The sequence below is a fragment of the Phytophthora ramorum genome, assembly GCF_020800215.1.
Source record: "Phytophthora ramorum isolate Pr-102 chromosome Unknown Phyram_PR-102_s0020, whole genome shotgun sequence".
Classification (NCBI taxonomy): domain Eukaryota; phylum Oomycota; class Peronosporomycetes; order Peronosporales; family Peronosporaceae; genus Phytophthora; species Phytophthora ramorum.
The window spans coordinates 146,553-160,267 of record NW_027150666.1 but is presented as its reverse complement, the minus strand read 5'-3'; the positions used below and the strand labels follow the sequence as shown (position 1 = coordinate 160,267).

Here is a 13,715-nt window from a genome sequence, read left to right as displayed (position 1 = left end):
CTCAACGCTTTCAGTCTCTGCTCTTTGGCTAGTGCATATTAATAGTAGTTAATGCTTTCATTGTTGCTGGCTGAGAGAACTCGCGCGCGAAGAGCTCGATAGAGCTCAAGTAGCCGCTACTGTTCTAGATGCAACGTACCAACAAGTTGAAGTCGCCTTGGCCAGTAGGTTACGTAGTATGTAGTGTTGGCCACGCGGCTGCATCGCCTGTCCAAGTTGCACCGGTTCATTTGCATCGACCTGGGAAAGCAGCACTGCCACTGCAACGCTTAGAAGCGCTGCCTGCAGACGCGTTGGACACGTATTTGTGCACGCTGTGCCAGCATTCCAGCAACAATATAGTTTCAAGTTTGGAGTCGATGCAATGCGTCGTCGCTTTCTGCTTCGTATCGCATGGCAACTGCCGCTCCCAGTCCTTCGTCCGTGCAAATCGGTGCCAGCACAGCGAGTTGGTGTGCGAGAGCTGGAAGAGATCCTGCATTGTGAAATCAAACACGGAGTGTCGTTCCACCACGTCAACCACCTCGACGTATACTTGACTGTTCAATTCTCGAGCTGCGCACTGGTGTCGATGTCCATTTCAGCAGTGCTGTATTTTGTATGTGCTCACTTGACAGTACCGTCAATCTGTATAAGTTTTACGAAGCTTCTTGGATGGTTTGAGCTCTCCTTGACTGAAATGCGATGAACCAGACTGGGTGAAACTAGTTATCCTCGAATAGACTTTCTATTATAGCTAATAGACACAAAGCTCATGCATGGCATGGTGTGTGCTGCGATAGATGACAAACTCGAGGGGATATGGGCGGCGGCGAGTTCTAGCTTCCCTCGTGCCCGCAAAATCTCGCAGTGCTTCGAATGATATACCACTGGTACGGAACTCACCTGTGGTAAGTTAACCAATGTGGTCAATGCTGACAATTTATCATCTACCGGCAGACCGACTACGACGCACCAAGCGTGCTAGAACTGCAGCGGAATCAAACGCCAGAGAACACGAGTACCCTCTCACTTGTACAGAATGTACATCGCGTACAAATTCGACCAAAGCAAGATGTTTCTCAAGCACTGGATAGAGATATTCGCCATGTGCAGGAGCAGTGGCTTTCGCATGAGCAAGAGCGATTCGACATTCAGCTACGGACGATGTGTTCACCCAGTCAAGCCCAGGATTCTCGTCCAACCAGCAGTCTCCAAACCAAGCCAGTAGCAACCTACCAACCATCTCTTCGACAACTGGACCACGTCGAGCGGTTGCTTCACACGTACGCAAGCCTACCTACCCATGGTATCACGTGGACTCAACCTCACACAGTCTCTACGATCTCCTACGTGTAGAGCTGGCGACAGTTTGTCGACCTCTCTCGAGGCACAGGACTACCTGGTCGTGACGCAATGCTACGTTATGGTACATGCCCATTGTCTGCCGCGAACGTGCCGTCTTCTAACCAGTTTCTAACCATCCCCATCGATCGCAGGCTCTGGAGCAGCTCGCGGCCATGGCCAAGTCGCTCCAACCCCGCCATGCAAAGCAATAACCACGCGAAAAACACACTCATCCGCCCCCTTCTCTATCGCGTTCGTTTACATCTTCCCCTCGACGGTGTGTCACCCCTACAACACTTTCCATTGTATCTCTCTCACCCTCTTCAAGGTTTCTGTCCTCCGTCCCCACCGCTTTGCATTCCTCCGTGTCGATATCCTCGTCAGTCTCCAATCGACACCCAAGCAGACAAGTCCCTTAACCCAGTCCAATGGTGCGCTTCGCCGCCCTCTCCTCGCTGCAAAAGCGCGTCAACCGCGTGCTCGTCGTCGGGTCCCTCGAGACGCTCCAGACCCAAGGCGCGGCCGACAGCTTCTTGCAGCAGACGCTGGTCAAGGCCTCCGCCACGTTCGCAGGTGCCAACCCGCAGCTGCTGCAGCACGCGCTGCACACGCTGCGGCCCAGCGCAGACAGCGGCGCCACGTCCGAGCTGCTACTGAGTCGCGAGTCGAGCGTCGACGCGTTGCCCGTGACGCTGCACGCGCTGCCGACGCAGGTCTCGCGTTCCAACAGCTTCGCGCGGCCGCACGCCATCGCGTCCTTCGTCAAGAGCCACAGCCAGTTGGTGACCAAGAGAGACCAGCAAGAGCAGGACGACGTGGTGCTCGTGGTGCGCATGCTACCAGGGCACAGCGACACGTGGTTCGCGGCCGGTGCAGCCGTGGCGCGCGCGGCTCCGCTGTACGAGCACAAGCTGCTGCGAACGAACGGTCTGCCCGTAACGGAGACCAAACCGGACAAGCTCGAGGTGGTGTACCAAACGCCGCTCTCGAGTGACGAGACGACGCTCGTGCAGCACACGGCCGACGCCATCCAACGGGCTACGAGATTCGTGGACGCCCCGCCTAATGAACTGTACTCGGACGCGTAAGGGCATCATCTTCGACACAGGAGGTTTGTTCGTTAAGACGGCCAGCTTTGTGTGGGCGTTGCGACGGTCGGTCTTGGCGAGATTCGAGCCGGCGTCTCAAGTCAACAACACAACGGACAGCCCATCACTGCTCTGCGTGGCGGAGAAGTCGATGGGCCCGAGCCCCCGCGTGTGGATGACGTGCTTTTCATGTACTGAGGCAAGTGATGATCAACATGGACGCGGGAGGACACCTGGTGCTGGCTGACGGCGTGGCCCACGCCCCCAAGGTGACCGTGTGTAGATGGCACCGCATCTGTGCCATCTACACGAGCGACGGAGAGCTTGAGACCCTGGTTGCCAAGGCTGGGAAAGTGTCGGGCGAACGGGTGCATCCGATGCCGTACGCGCCCGAGCTCCACCGCCTCGAGTTCAAGAGCACGGTGGCGGACATGAAGAACGCGGTCAAGAACCGCGCCAATGGACAGGTGTCGTGTGCCGGGTATTTCATTGTCAAACACCGTTGAGAGTTCGTCGCCGACTAGTTTACAAGGAACTGTAAGACGGAGGAGGCGATCAAACTTGGATGTTTCAGTCTAGCTACGAACTTTGCCAATTTGGTCTAGTGAAAGCCTTATTGACTCGAAGGAGCCAAGTGGTCAAACAGCTCCTGGTACATCTCGTTGCTAGCTGTTGCACGATGACGGATGGCATCTCTCATCTCGGCCACAGAGGGAGTGCCACGGATCCGTTTGGAGACCACCTTGTACTCATCCAAAACCCACTTCTCGAACTCATCCGTTAGGGTTCTGCGAAGGTACTGCATCTTCTCGACGAGGGTCGTAATGCTTTCAGGGACACGTTCCTGCACAAGTTTATCACGGTAGAGCTCCAGCATTTGCCGTAGTACCACGTCTTGGGGATTGGCCTTGGAAGCTATCAGATTTTGGATAGCACGGCCCTGGTCAGTGATTTTCGTTTCCAACTTCCAGATTGTAGTCTGCAGTTCATCGTTGGCTTGGCGCAGTTCATCGTTGGTTTTCTGCTGCGCATCGATGGTTTGGCGCAGTTCATCGTTGGTTTTCTGCTGCGCATCGTTGGTTTTCTGCTGCGCGAGGTTCGCTGTTTTGAGAGCCTTGATCTCGGTTCCCTGGCTGGCCAGGTCGCTTCGAAACTGCTTCATCGCTCTCATTATCTCTGCCATACCCGTGGCTTGTTGCGTTGGTGGAGGCACCACTTCTTCTTCGACTACCGTGGGGGAGGCTGATAGTTTTTGTATCTGCTCGAGGAGTTTTGCTCTACCGCTGTTGGCACCTTCTCGAACCGGTATTATGACCTGCGGCAAGAGGAGGTCCTTGGAGACTGCTTCTTCACGCCATTCCCTCACGCGCGTCTCGCTGGACGCCACGGTCGGGTTTAGCACCATCGAGCCCCATTCGAGATCTACCACATGGACACCTCCGCGCTCTGCTTCTTGCGCAACTTGGTTCCGAAAGTACGCTGAACGCACAAGGTCACTGACCATCGGGTTACCATGCACGGACACGGGCTGCAGGTGAGGATCGGCAAAAGAGAATCCGACGCAGTTCCCGTCGTACTGGACGCCCACCGCCTCGCACTTGGCGCGCATGCTGTCGTGCTTTGCTCGCTGCTTGCTCTTGTACTTTTGCTGAAGCCTTTTACGAGACGTGTCGGCGCTCATGCTTGGACGGAAGTGGTAGGTTTTCTCAGTGAACGAATATGGGGTTGTTTCCCCCAGCGAGACAGCCGGCATTTGACAAAGGGCAAGTGACTACGTTAAGGGTTCAAAGTGGTAAATTATTATAATTATTGATTGGGAGTGACTGCGATGTTCTCTGTTCTACCGCGATTGAAGGCCACCGACATATTTCTGGGTACTTAAGTATTGGATCCCGTGTTGGTAATGTGGTTGCTCAGGTGGCACTGGAGACTCAAGTAGCAGCGTGCACACGTGAGCCGACCTTCTTGTCAGACAGCAGCTGCTCCATCCAGTTGAAGTCTGGTGGGTGCATTACCACATGCCGCAACCACGCACAACCTGTGTCGATCTTCAGGTGTATCATTCAGACCCATCCCAGGACCACCGACGGACACTGAGTCGTCTGGGTCTGCAAGTCCCTGGCGCTTTCGTCGTTTCTTTCGGACCTTCGAGTGGCACGGGGAATCAAACTTGTGCCGCTTGTGCTCAATACGTTTCTGATAGCTGTACTCGCTCGTATCCTCGACGATCGTGATGGAAATCGGGCCAGTATAAAGCTTCCCACCAGGAGGAATTTCCTGCTGCAGGACTACTTCGGCTTGGGTCTGCTTACGGTTGTACCAGTACCCGACCGTGAGAAAAGGCATTCCAGGCTCTACAATCCATGATGTCAGAAACGCCTTCGTGAGGTCCTGGCCAGAAGCGCCTGCGATTGTTTTCACCGTCTTTAGAAACGATAAGGTCGTCAGAGGCTCAGACGGAGCTGAGTCCCCGGAAGGCTTTCCAGCTGCACCAGCATTAACACTTTCACCACCAGTATCACCTCCATCATCATCACCATCACGTCCGCCACTCTTCTTGTCGTCGTTAGCCTTGCTTGCCTCTTCATCTTTGTTTCCATCACCATTAGGCGCAGATGCATCGCCACCTCCACTCGTGCCGTTAGTTGCTCCTGCTCCCCCACCAGATACAGCACGCTGGATAGCGATGCTTAAGTGCTTTGGGCCCACGCGCTGCTCAATCATGTGGAGCACAAGCGGGGCCTTCACCTCGAGCAACGTCAGCGACAGCGGATCATATTCAGAATACACGTCCACTTCGGATGAGTGTAACGCAGGAGACTGCTGGTCGGTCGTAAGCTCAATGGTTGTCAGTGCATCCATCGCTAACTGAATGCGATATCCATACTCCTCCTCGCCGTAAATCGAGCGAACGTACGTGTTCACCAGGTGGCCAATGACACCAATCAGCACCCAGGCATCCTTAGTGCTCTGAATTCCAACTGCGCCGCCAATCCAGCTACCAACAAGCGCCTTCACCTGTGCCAAGTGCGACGGCAGTTCACGATCAATAATCCGAGGTCCGTGCAGCAGATTCTGGTCCAAGACAGCTCCTCCTGCAATGTACTGCAGCTGGTCCGGCAGGTCCTCCACAAACACCTGCTGGTACGTCTTAAACGGGTACGAAGCTCCCAGCGCTCGCTCAAAATACGTCATCGTTGACGCCAACTTGGACGTGCAGTGCACAAGATCTTCAAAACATTCTGGCAGTGCAAAGTGCGTCATCCGGGGCATCTCGGGCGGCACGTACAATCTGAAAGGTCCCACTGCAAACCCAATGGACGAGCAGTTCGTCTTGGGGTTCACCACGTAGCGGAACGTGCGCCACTGCACTCCGTCCGCATCCACCTCTGGATTCAGCACCTGCTGCACCATTTGGCCACTGCACACGGCCACACACCAGTCCGGCACCGTCAACTCAATGCGGAACGTGCAGGCGTCCCTCAAAGTGTCTCTGCAGGGCATCCAGGAGCGAGCTCCGTCACAGAGACCGCCAAAAGGTCCACAATAAGTGTACATATGGGGACTTCTCTTGGGTTGGTACAGTTCATCTGGCAGCACAAACCTCAAACCGCCACTGGGCTCGTCAATGTCGTACTCGACCCTCACTACTACAGCTTTGTAGCCCGTGGAGCTCTTGGGGAGACGGTCCAGGTCCCAGGCGTCCAGTACCAACTTTTGTTCTTTGTGAGTACCCACTTCTGTCTCTTCGTCGTGTTCGTCCTCGTCCTGGGGGTCGCTTAAGTTGCTCGAGTCCTCGGCGTCCTCCTCGTCCTCCTGGAACGTCACGTCCCTCGGGACTTCCACGATGAGTTCCCCCTCTTTAGACGCGACGATGGCGCCTCGGTAGAAGAGGTCAAACGTGGCCAGGTCCCGGTAGCTCTCGTCCACGACCTCGCCCAAGAAGTTAAGTTGCTCGAAATTGGCCTGTACTCCATCAATGTGCACCGTACGCACGCGCAACTGCCGAGCATGCAGCCGCAACACGCGCAATTCAGCGGCCCTGGGCGCCAGCACCACCTCGGCCACGCCTGTCACGTGGCGCCGCATGACGTCCACCTGGAGCGCCACGCGCTGCTGCACGTACTCGAAGTCACCGATCATGATGACAGGGACGACTTCGCGGCTGAATAGGAAGTGACGGATTAAAAGGCGGAAGGCGAGTGTGGCCCACATAAGAAACATTAAGTTGCGCAGATGCTGCACTATTCTAGATGCAACGTACCAACAAGTTGAAGTCGCCTTGGCCAGTAGGTTACGTAGTATGTAGTGTTGGCCACGCGGCTGCATCGCCTGTCCAAGTTGCACCGGTTCATTTGCATCGACCTGGGAAAGCAGCACTGCCACTGCAACGCTTAGAAGCGCTGCCTGCAGACGCGTTGGACACGTATTTGTGCACGCTGTGCCAGCATTCCAGCAACCATTTAGTTTCAAGTTTGGAGTCGATGCAATGCGTCGTCGCTTTCTGCTTCGTATCGCATGGCAACTGCCGCTCCCAGTCCTTCGTCCGTGCAAATTGGTGCCAGCACAGCGAGTTGGTGTGCGAGAGCTGGAAGAGATCCTGCATTGGGAAATCAAACACGGAGTGTCGTTCCACCACGTCAACCACCTCGACGTATACTTGACTGTTCAATTCTCGAGCTGCGCACTGGTGTCGATGTCCATTTCAGCAGTGCTGTATTTTGTATGTGCTCACTTGACAGTACCGTCAATCTGTATAAGTTTTACGAAGCTTCTTGGATGGTTTGAGCTCTCCTTGACTGAAATGCGATGAACCAGACTGGGTGAAACTAGTTATCCTCGAATAGACTTTCTATTATAGCTAATAGACACAAAGCTCATGCATGGCATGGTGTGTGCTGCGATAGATGACAAACTCGAGGGGATATGGGCGGCGGCGAGTTCTAGCTTCCCTCGTGCCCGCAAAATCTCGCAGTGCTTCGAATGATATACCACTGGTACGGAACTCACCTGTGGTAAGTTAACCAATGTGGTCAATGCTGACAATTTATCATCTACCGGCAGACCGACTACGACGCACCAAGCGTGCTAGAACTGCAGCGGAATCAAACGCCAGAGAACACGAGTACCCTCTCACTTGTACAGAATGTACATCGCGTACAAATTCGACCAAAGCAAGATGTTTCTCAAGCACTGGATAGAGATATTCGCCATGTGCAGGAGCAGTGGCTTTCGCATGAGCAAGAGCGATTCGACATTCAGCTACGGACGATGTGTTCACCCAGTCAAGCCCAGGATTCTCGTCCAACCAGCAGTCTCCAAACCAAGCCAGTAGCAACCTACCAACCATCTCTTCGACAACTGGACCACGTCGAGCGGTTGCTTCACACGTACGCAAGCCTACCTACCCATGGTATCACGTGGACTCAACCTCACACAGTCTCTACGATCTCCTACGTGTAGAGCTGGCGACAGTTTGTCGACCTCTCTCGAGGCACAGGACTACCTGGTCGCGACGCAATGTTACGCTATGGTAAGTGCCCATTGTCTGCCGCGAACGTGCCGTCTTCTAACCAGTTTCTAACCATCCCCATCGATCGCAGGCTCTGGAGCAGCTCGCGGCCATGGCCAAGTCGCTCCAACCCCGCCATGCAAAGCAATAACCACGCGAAAAACACACTCATCCGCCCCCTTCTCTATCGCGTTCGTTTACATCTTCCCCTCGACGGTGTGTCACCCCTACAACACTTTCCATTGTATCTCTCTCACCCTCTTCAAGGTTTCTGTCCTCCGTCCCCACCGCTTTGCATTCCTCCGTGTCGATATCCTCGTCAGTCTCCAATCGACACCCAAGCAGACAAGTCCCTTAACCCAGTCCAATGGTGCGCTTCGCCGCCCTCTCCTCGCTGCAAAAGCGCGTCAACCGCGTGCTCGTCGTCGGGTCCCTCGAGACGCTCCAGACCCAAGGCGCGGCCGACAGCTTCTTGCAGCAGACGCTGGTCAAGGCCTCCGCCACGTTCGCAGGTGCCAACCCGCAGCTGCTGCAGCACGCGCTGCACACGCTGCGGCCCAGCGCAGACAGCGGCGCCACGTCCGAGCTGCTACTGAGTCGCGAGTCGAGCGTCGACGCGTTGCCCGTGACGCTGCACGCGCTGCCGACGCAGGTCTCGCGTTCCAACAGCTTCGCGCGGCCGCACGCCATCGCGTCCTTCGTCAAGAGCCACAGCCAGTTGGTGACCAAGAGAGACCAGCAAGAGCAGGACGACGTGGTGCTCGTGGTGCGCATGCTACCAGGGCACAGCGACACGTGGTTCGCGGCCGGTGCAGCCGTGGCGCGCGCGGCTCCGCTGTACGAGCACAAGCTGCTGCGAACGAACGGTCTGCCCGTAACGGAGACCAAACCGGACAAGCTCGAGGTGGTGTACCAAACGCCGCTCTCGAGTGACGAGACGACGCTCGTGCAGCACACGGCCGACGCCATCCAACGGGCTACGAGATTCGTGGACGCCCCGCCTAATGAACTGTACTCGGACGCGTAAGGGCATCATCTTCGACACAGGAGGTTTGTTCGTTAAGACGGCCAGCTTTGTGTGGGCGTTGCGACGGTCGGTCTTGGCGAGATTCGAGCCGGCGTCTCAAGTCAACAACACAACGGACAGCCCATCACTGCTCTGCGTGGCGGAGAAGTCGATGGGCCCGAGCCCCCGCGTGTGGATGACGTGCTTTTCATGTACTGAGGCAAGTGATGATCAACATGGACGCGGGAGGACACCTGGTGCTGGCTGACGGCGTGGCCCACGCCCCCAAGGTGACCGTGTGTAGATGGCACCGCATCTGTGCCATCTACACGAGCGACGGAGAGCTTGAGACCCTGGTTGCCAAGGCTGGGAAAGTGTCGGGCGAACGGGTGCATCCGATGCCGTACGCGCCCGAGCTCCACCGCCTCGAGTTCAAGAGCACGGTGGCGGACATGAAGAACGCGGTCAAGAACCGCGCCAATGGACAGGTGTTGTGTGCCGGGTATTTCATTGTCAAACACCGTTGAGAGTTCGTCGCCGACTAGTTTACAAGGAACTGTAAGACGGAGGAGGCGATCAAACTTGGATGTTTCAGTCTAGCTACGAACTTTGCCAATTTGGTCTAGTGAAAGCCTTATTGACTCGAAGGAGCCAAGTGGTCAAACAGCTCCTGGTACATCTCGTTGCTAGCTGTTGCACGATGACGGATGGCATCTCTCATCTCGGCCACAGAGGGAGTGCCACGGATCCGTTTGGAGACCACCTTGTACTCATCCAAAACCCACTTCTCGAACTCATCCGTTAGGGTTCTGCGAAGGTACTGCATCTTCTCGACGAGGGTCGTAATGCTTTCAGGGACACGTTCCTGCACAAGTTTATCACGGTAGAGCTCCAGCATTTGCCGTAGTACCACGTCTTGGGAATTGGCCTTGGAAGCTATCAGATTTTGGATAGCACGGCCCTGGTCAGTGATTTTCGTTTCCAACTTCCAGATTGTAGTCTGCAGTTCATCGTTGGCTTGGCGCAGTTCATCGTTGGTTTTCTGCTGCGCATCGATGGTTTTCTGCTGCGCATCGTTGGTTTTCTGCTGCGCATCGTTGGTTTTCTGCTGCGCATCGTTGGTTTTCTGCTGCGCGAGGTTCGCTGTTTTGAGAGCCTTGATCTCGGTTCCCTGGCTGGCCAGGTCGCTTCGAAACTGCTTCATCGCTCTCATTATCTCTGCCATACCCGTGGCTTGTTGCGTTGGTGGAGGCACCACTTCTTCTTCGACTACCGTGGGGGAGGCTGATAGTTTTTGTATCTGCTCGAGGAGTTTTGCTCTACCGCTGTTGGCACCTTCTCGAACCGGTATTATGACCTGCGGCAAGAGGAGGTCCTTGGAGACTGCTTCTTCACGCCATTCCCTCACGCGCGTCTCGCTGGACGCCACGGTCGGGTTTAGCACCATCGAGCCCCATTCGAGATCTACCACATGGACACCTCCGCGCTCTGCTTCTTGCGCAACTTGGTTCCGAAAGTACGCTGAACGCACAAGGTCACTGACCATCGGGTTACCATGCACGGACACGGGCTGCAGGTGAGGATCGGCAAAAGAGAATCCGACGCAGTTCCCGTCGTACTGGACGCCCACCGCCTCGCACTTGGCGCGCATGCTGTCGTGCTTTGCTCGCTGCTTGCTCTTGTACTTTTGCTGAAGCCTTTTACGAGACGTGTCGGCGCTCATGCTTGGACGGAAGTGGTAGGTTTTCTCAGTGAACGAATATGGGGTTGTTTCCCCCAGCGAGACAGCCGGCATTTGACAAAGGGCAAGTGACTACGTTAAGGGTTCAAAGTGGTAAATTATTATAATTATTGATTGGGAGTGACTGCGATGTTCTCTGTTCTACCGCGATTGAAGGCCACCGACATATTTCTGGGTACTTAAGTATTGGATCCGGTGTTGGTAATGTGGTTGCTCAGGTGGCACTGGAGACTCAAGTAGCAGCGTGCACACGTGAGCCGACCTTCTTGTCAGACAGCAGCTGCTCCATCCAGTTGAAGTCTGGTGGGTGCATTACCACATGCCGCAACCACGCACAACCTGTGTCGATCTTCAGGTGTATCATTCAGACCCATCCCAGGACCACCGACGGACACTGAGTCGTCTGGGTCTGCAAGTCCCTGGCGCTTTCGTCGTTTCTTTCGGACCTTCGAGTGGCACGGGGAATCAAACTTGTGCCGCTTGTGCTCAATACGTTTCTGATAGCTGTACTCGCTCGTATCCTCGACGATCGTGATGGAAATCGGGCCAGTATAAAGCTTCCCACCAGGAGGAATTTCCTGCTGCAGGACTACTTCGGCTTGGGTCTGCTTACGGTTGTACCAGTACCCGACCGTGAGAAAAGGCATTCCAGGCTCTACAATCCATGATGTCAGAAACGCCTTCGTGAGGTCCTGGCCAGAAGCGCCTGCGATTGTTTTCACCGTCTTTAGAAACGATAAGGTCGTCAGAGGCTCAGACGGAGCTGAGTCCCCGGAAGGCTTTCCAGCTGCACCAGCATTAACACTTTCACCACCAGTATCACCTCCATCATCATCACCATCACGTCCGCCACTCTTCTTGTCGTCGTTAGCCTTGCTTGCCTCTTCATCTTTGTTTCCATCACCATTAGGCGCAGATGCATCGCCACCTCCACTCGTGCCGTTAGTTGCTCCTGCTCCCCCACCAGATACAGCACGCTGGATAGCGATGCTTAAGTGCTTTGGGCCCACGCGCTGCTCAATCATGTGGAGCACAAGCGGGGCCTTCACCTCGAGCAACGTCAGCGACAGCGGATCATATTCAGAATACACGTCCACTTCGGATGAGTGTAACGCAGGAGACTGCTGGTCGGTCGTAAGCTCAATGGTTGTCAGTGCATCCATCGCTAACTGAATGCGATATCCATACTCCTCCTCGTCGTAAATCGAGCGAACGTACGTGTTCACCAGGTGGCCAATGACACCAATCAGCACCCAGGCATCCTTAGTGCTCTGAATTCCAACTGCGCCGCCAATCCAGCTACCAACAAGCGCCTTCACCTGTGCCAAGTGCGACGGCAGTTCACGATCAATAATCCGAGGTCCGTGCAGCAGATTCTGGTCCAAGACAGCTCCTCCTGCAATGTACTGCAGCTGGTCCGGCAGGTCCTCCACAAACACCTGCTGGTACGTCTTAAACGGGTACGAAGCTCCCAGCGCTCGCTCAAAATACGTCATCGTTGACGCCAACTTGGACGTGCAGTGCACAAGATCTTCAAAACATTCTGGCAGTGCAAAGTGCGTCATCCGGGGCATCTCGGGCGGCACGTACAATCTGAAAGGTCCCACTGCAAACCCAATGGACGAGCAGTTCGTCTTGGGGTTCACCACGTAGCGGAACGTGCGCCACTGCACTCCGTCCGCATCCACCTCTGGATTCAGCACCTGCTGCACCATTTGGCCACTGCACACGGCCACACACCAGTCCGGCACCGTCAACTCAATGCGGAACGTGCAGGCGTCCCTCAAAGTGTCTCTGCAGGGCATCCAGGAGCGAGCTCCGTCACAGAGACCGCCAAAAGGTCCACAATAAGTGTACATATGGGGACTTCTCTTGGGTTGGTACAGTTCATCTGGCAGCACAAACCTCAAACCGCCACTGGGCTCGTCAATGTCGTACTCGACCCTCACTACTACAGCTTTGTAGCCCGTGGAGCTCTTGGGGAGACGGTCCAGGTCCCAGGCGTCCAGTACCAACTTTTGTTCTTTGTGAGTACCCACTTCTGTCTCTTCGTCGTGTTCGTCCTCGTCCTGGGGGTCGCTTAAGTTGCTCGAGTCCTCGGCGTCCTCCTCGTCCTCCTGGAACGTCACGTCCCTCGGGACTTCCACGATGAGTTCCCCCTCTTTAGACGCGACGATGGCGCCTCGGTAGAAGAGGTCAAACGTGGCCAGGTCCCGGTAGCTCTCGTCCACGACCTCGCCCAAGAAGTTAAGCTGCTCGAAATTGGCCTGTACTCCATCAATGTGCACCGTACGCACGCGCAACTGCCGAGCATGCAGCCGCAACACGCGCAATTCAGCGGCCCTGGGCGCCAGCACCACCTCGGCCACGCCTGTCACGTGGCGCCGCATGACGTCCACCTGGAGCGCCACGCGCTGCTGCACGTACTCGAAGTCACCGATCATGATGACAGGGACGACTTCGCGGCTGAATAGGAAGTGACGGATTAAAAGGCGGAAGGCGAGTGTGGCCCACATAAGAAACATTAAGTTGCGCAGATGCTGCACTATTCTAGATGCAACGTACCAACAAGTTGAAGTCGCCTTGGCCAGTAGGTTACGTAGTATGTAGTGTTGGCCACGCGGCTGCATCGCCTGTCCAAGTTGCACCGGTTCATTTGCATCGACCTGGGAAAGCAGCACTGCCACTGCAACGCTTAGAAGCGCTGCCTGCAGACGCGTTGGACACGTATTTGTGCACGCTGTGCCAGCATTCCAGCAACCATTTAGTTTCAAGTTTGGAGTCGATGCAATGCGTCGTCGCTTTCTGCTTCGTATCGCATGGCAACTGCCGCTCCCAGTCCTTCGTCCGTGCAAATTGGTGCCAGCACAGCGAGTTGGTGTGCGAGAGCTGGAAGAGATCCTGCATTGGGAAATCAAACACGGAGTGTCGTTCCACCACGTCAACCACCTCGACGTATACTTGACTGTTCAATTCTCGAGCTGCGCACTGGTGTCGATGTCCATTTCAGCAGTGCTGTATTTTGTATGTGCTCACTTGACA

The 13,715-nt window shown here is 55.3% G+C and overlaps 4 protein-coding genes across 4 annotated transcripts; 2 read left to right on the top strand and 2 right to left on the bottom strand.

The window, feature by feature from the left end:
- Window positions 1-2,620: 2,620 nt before the first annotated feature.
- Window positions 2,621-2,920, top strand: KRP23_14108 (putative aminopeptidase NPEPL1; the record flags this gene model as incomplete). Its single annotated transcript, XM_067884899.1, has 1 exon — window positions 2,621-2,920. One exon carries the CDS (start codon window positions 2,621-2,623, stop codon window positions 2,918-2,920), a length of 300 nt encoding a protein of 99 aa, XP_067737662.1.
- Window positions 2,921-3,027: 107 nt separating this feature from the next.
- Window positions 3,028-3,291, bottom strand: KRP23_14107 (uncharacterized protein; the record flags this gene model as incomplete). The annotated part of the gene is made up of 1 exon (XM_067884898.1): window positions 3,028-3,291. The coding sequence occupies one exon, from the start codon at window positions 3,289-3,291 to the stop codon at window positions 3,028-3,030; it is 264 nt and encodes an 87-aa protein (XP_067737661.1).
- Window positions 3,292-9,159: 5,868 nt separating this feature from the next.
- On the top strand, window positions 9,160-9,459 carry KRP23_14106 (putative aminopeptidase NPEPL1; the record flags this gene model as incomplete). Its single annotated transcript, XM_067884897.1, has 1 exon — window positions 9,160-9,459. The coding sequence occupies one exon, from the start codon at window positions 9,160-9,162 to the stop codon at window positions 9,457-9,459; it is 300 nt and encodes a 99-aa protein (XP_067737660.1).
- Window positions 9,460-9,566: 107 nt separating this feature from the next.
- On the bottom strand, window positions 9,567-9,830 carry KRP23_14105 (uncharacterized protein; the record flags this gene model as incomplete). The annotated part of the gene is made up of 1 exon (XM_067884896.1): window positions 9,567-9,830. The coding sequence occupies one exon, from the start codon at window positions 9,828-9,830 to the stop codon at window positions 9,567-9,569; it is 264 nt and encodes an 87-aa protein (XP_067737659.1).
- Between the last annotated feature and the right edge of the window lie 3,885 nt (window positions 9,831-13,715).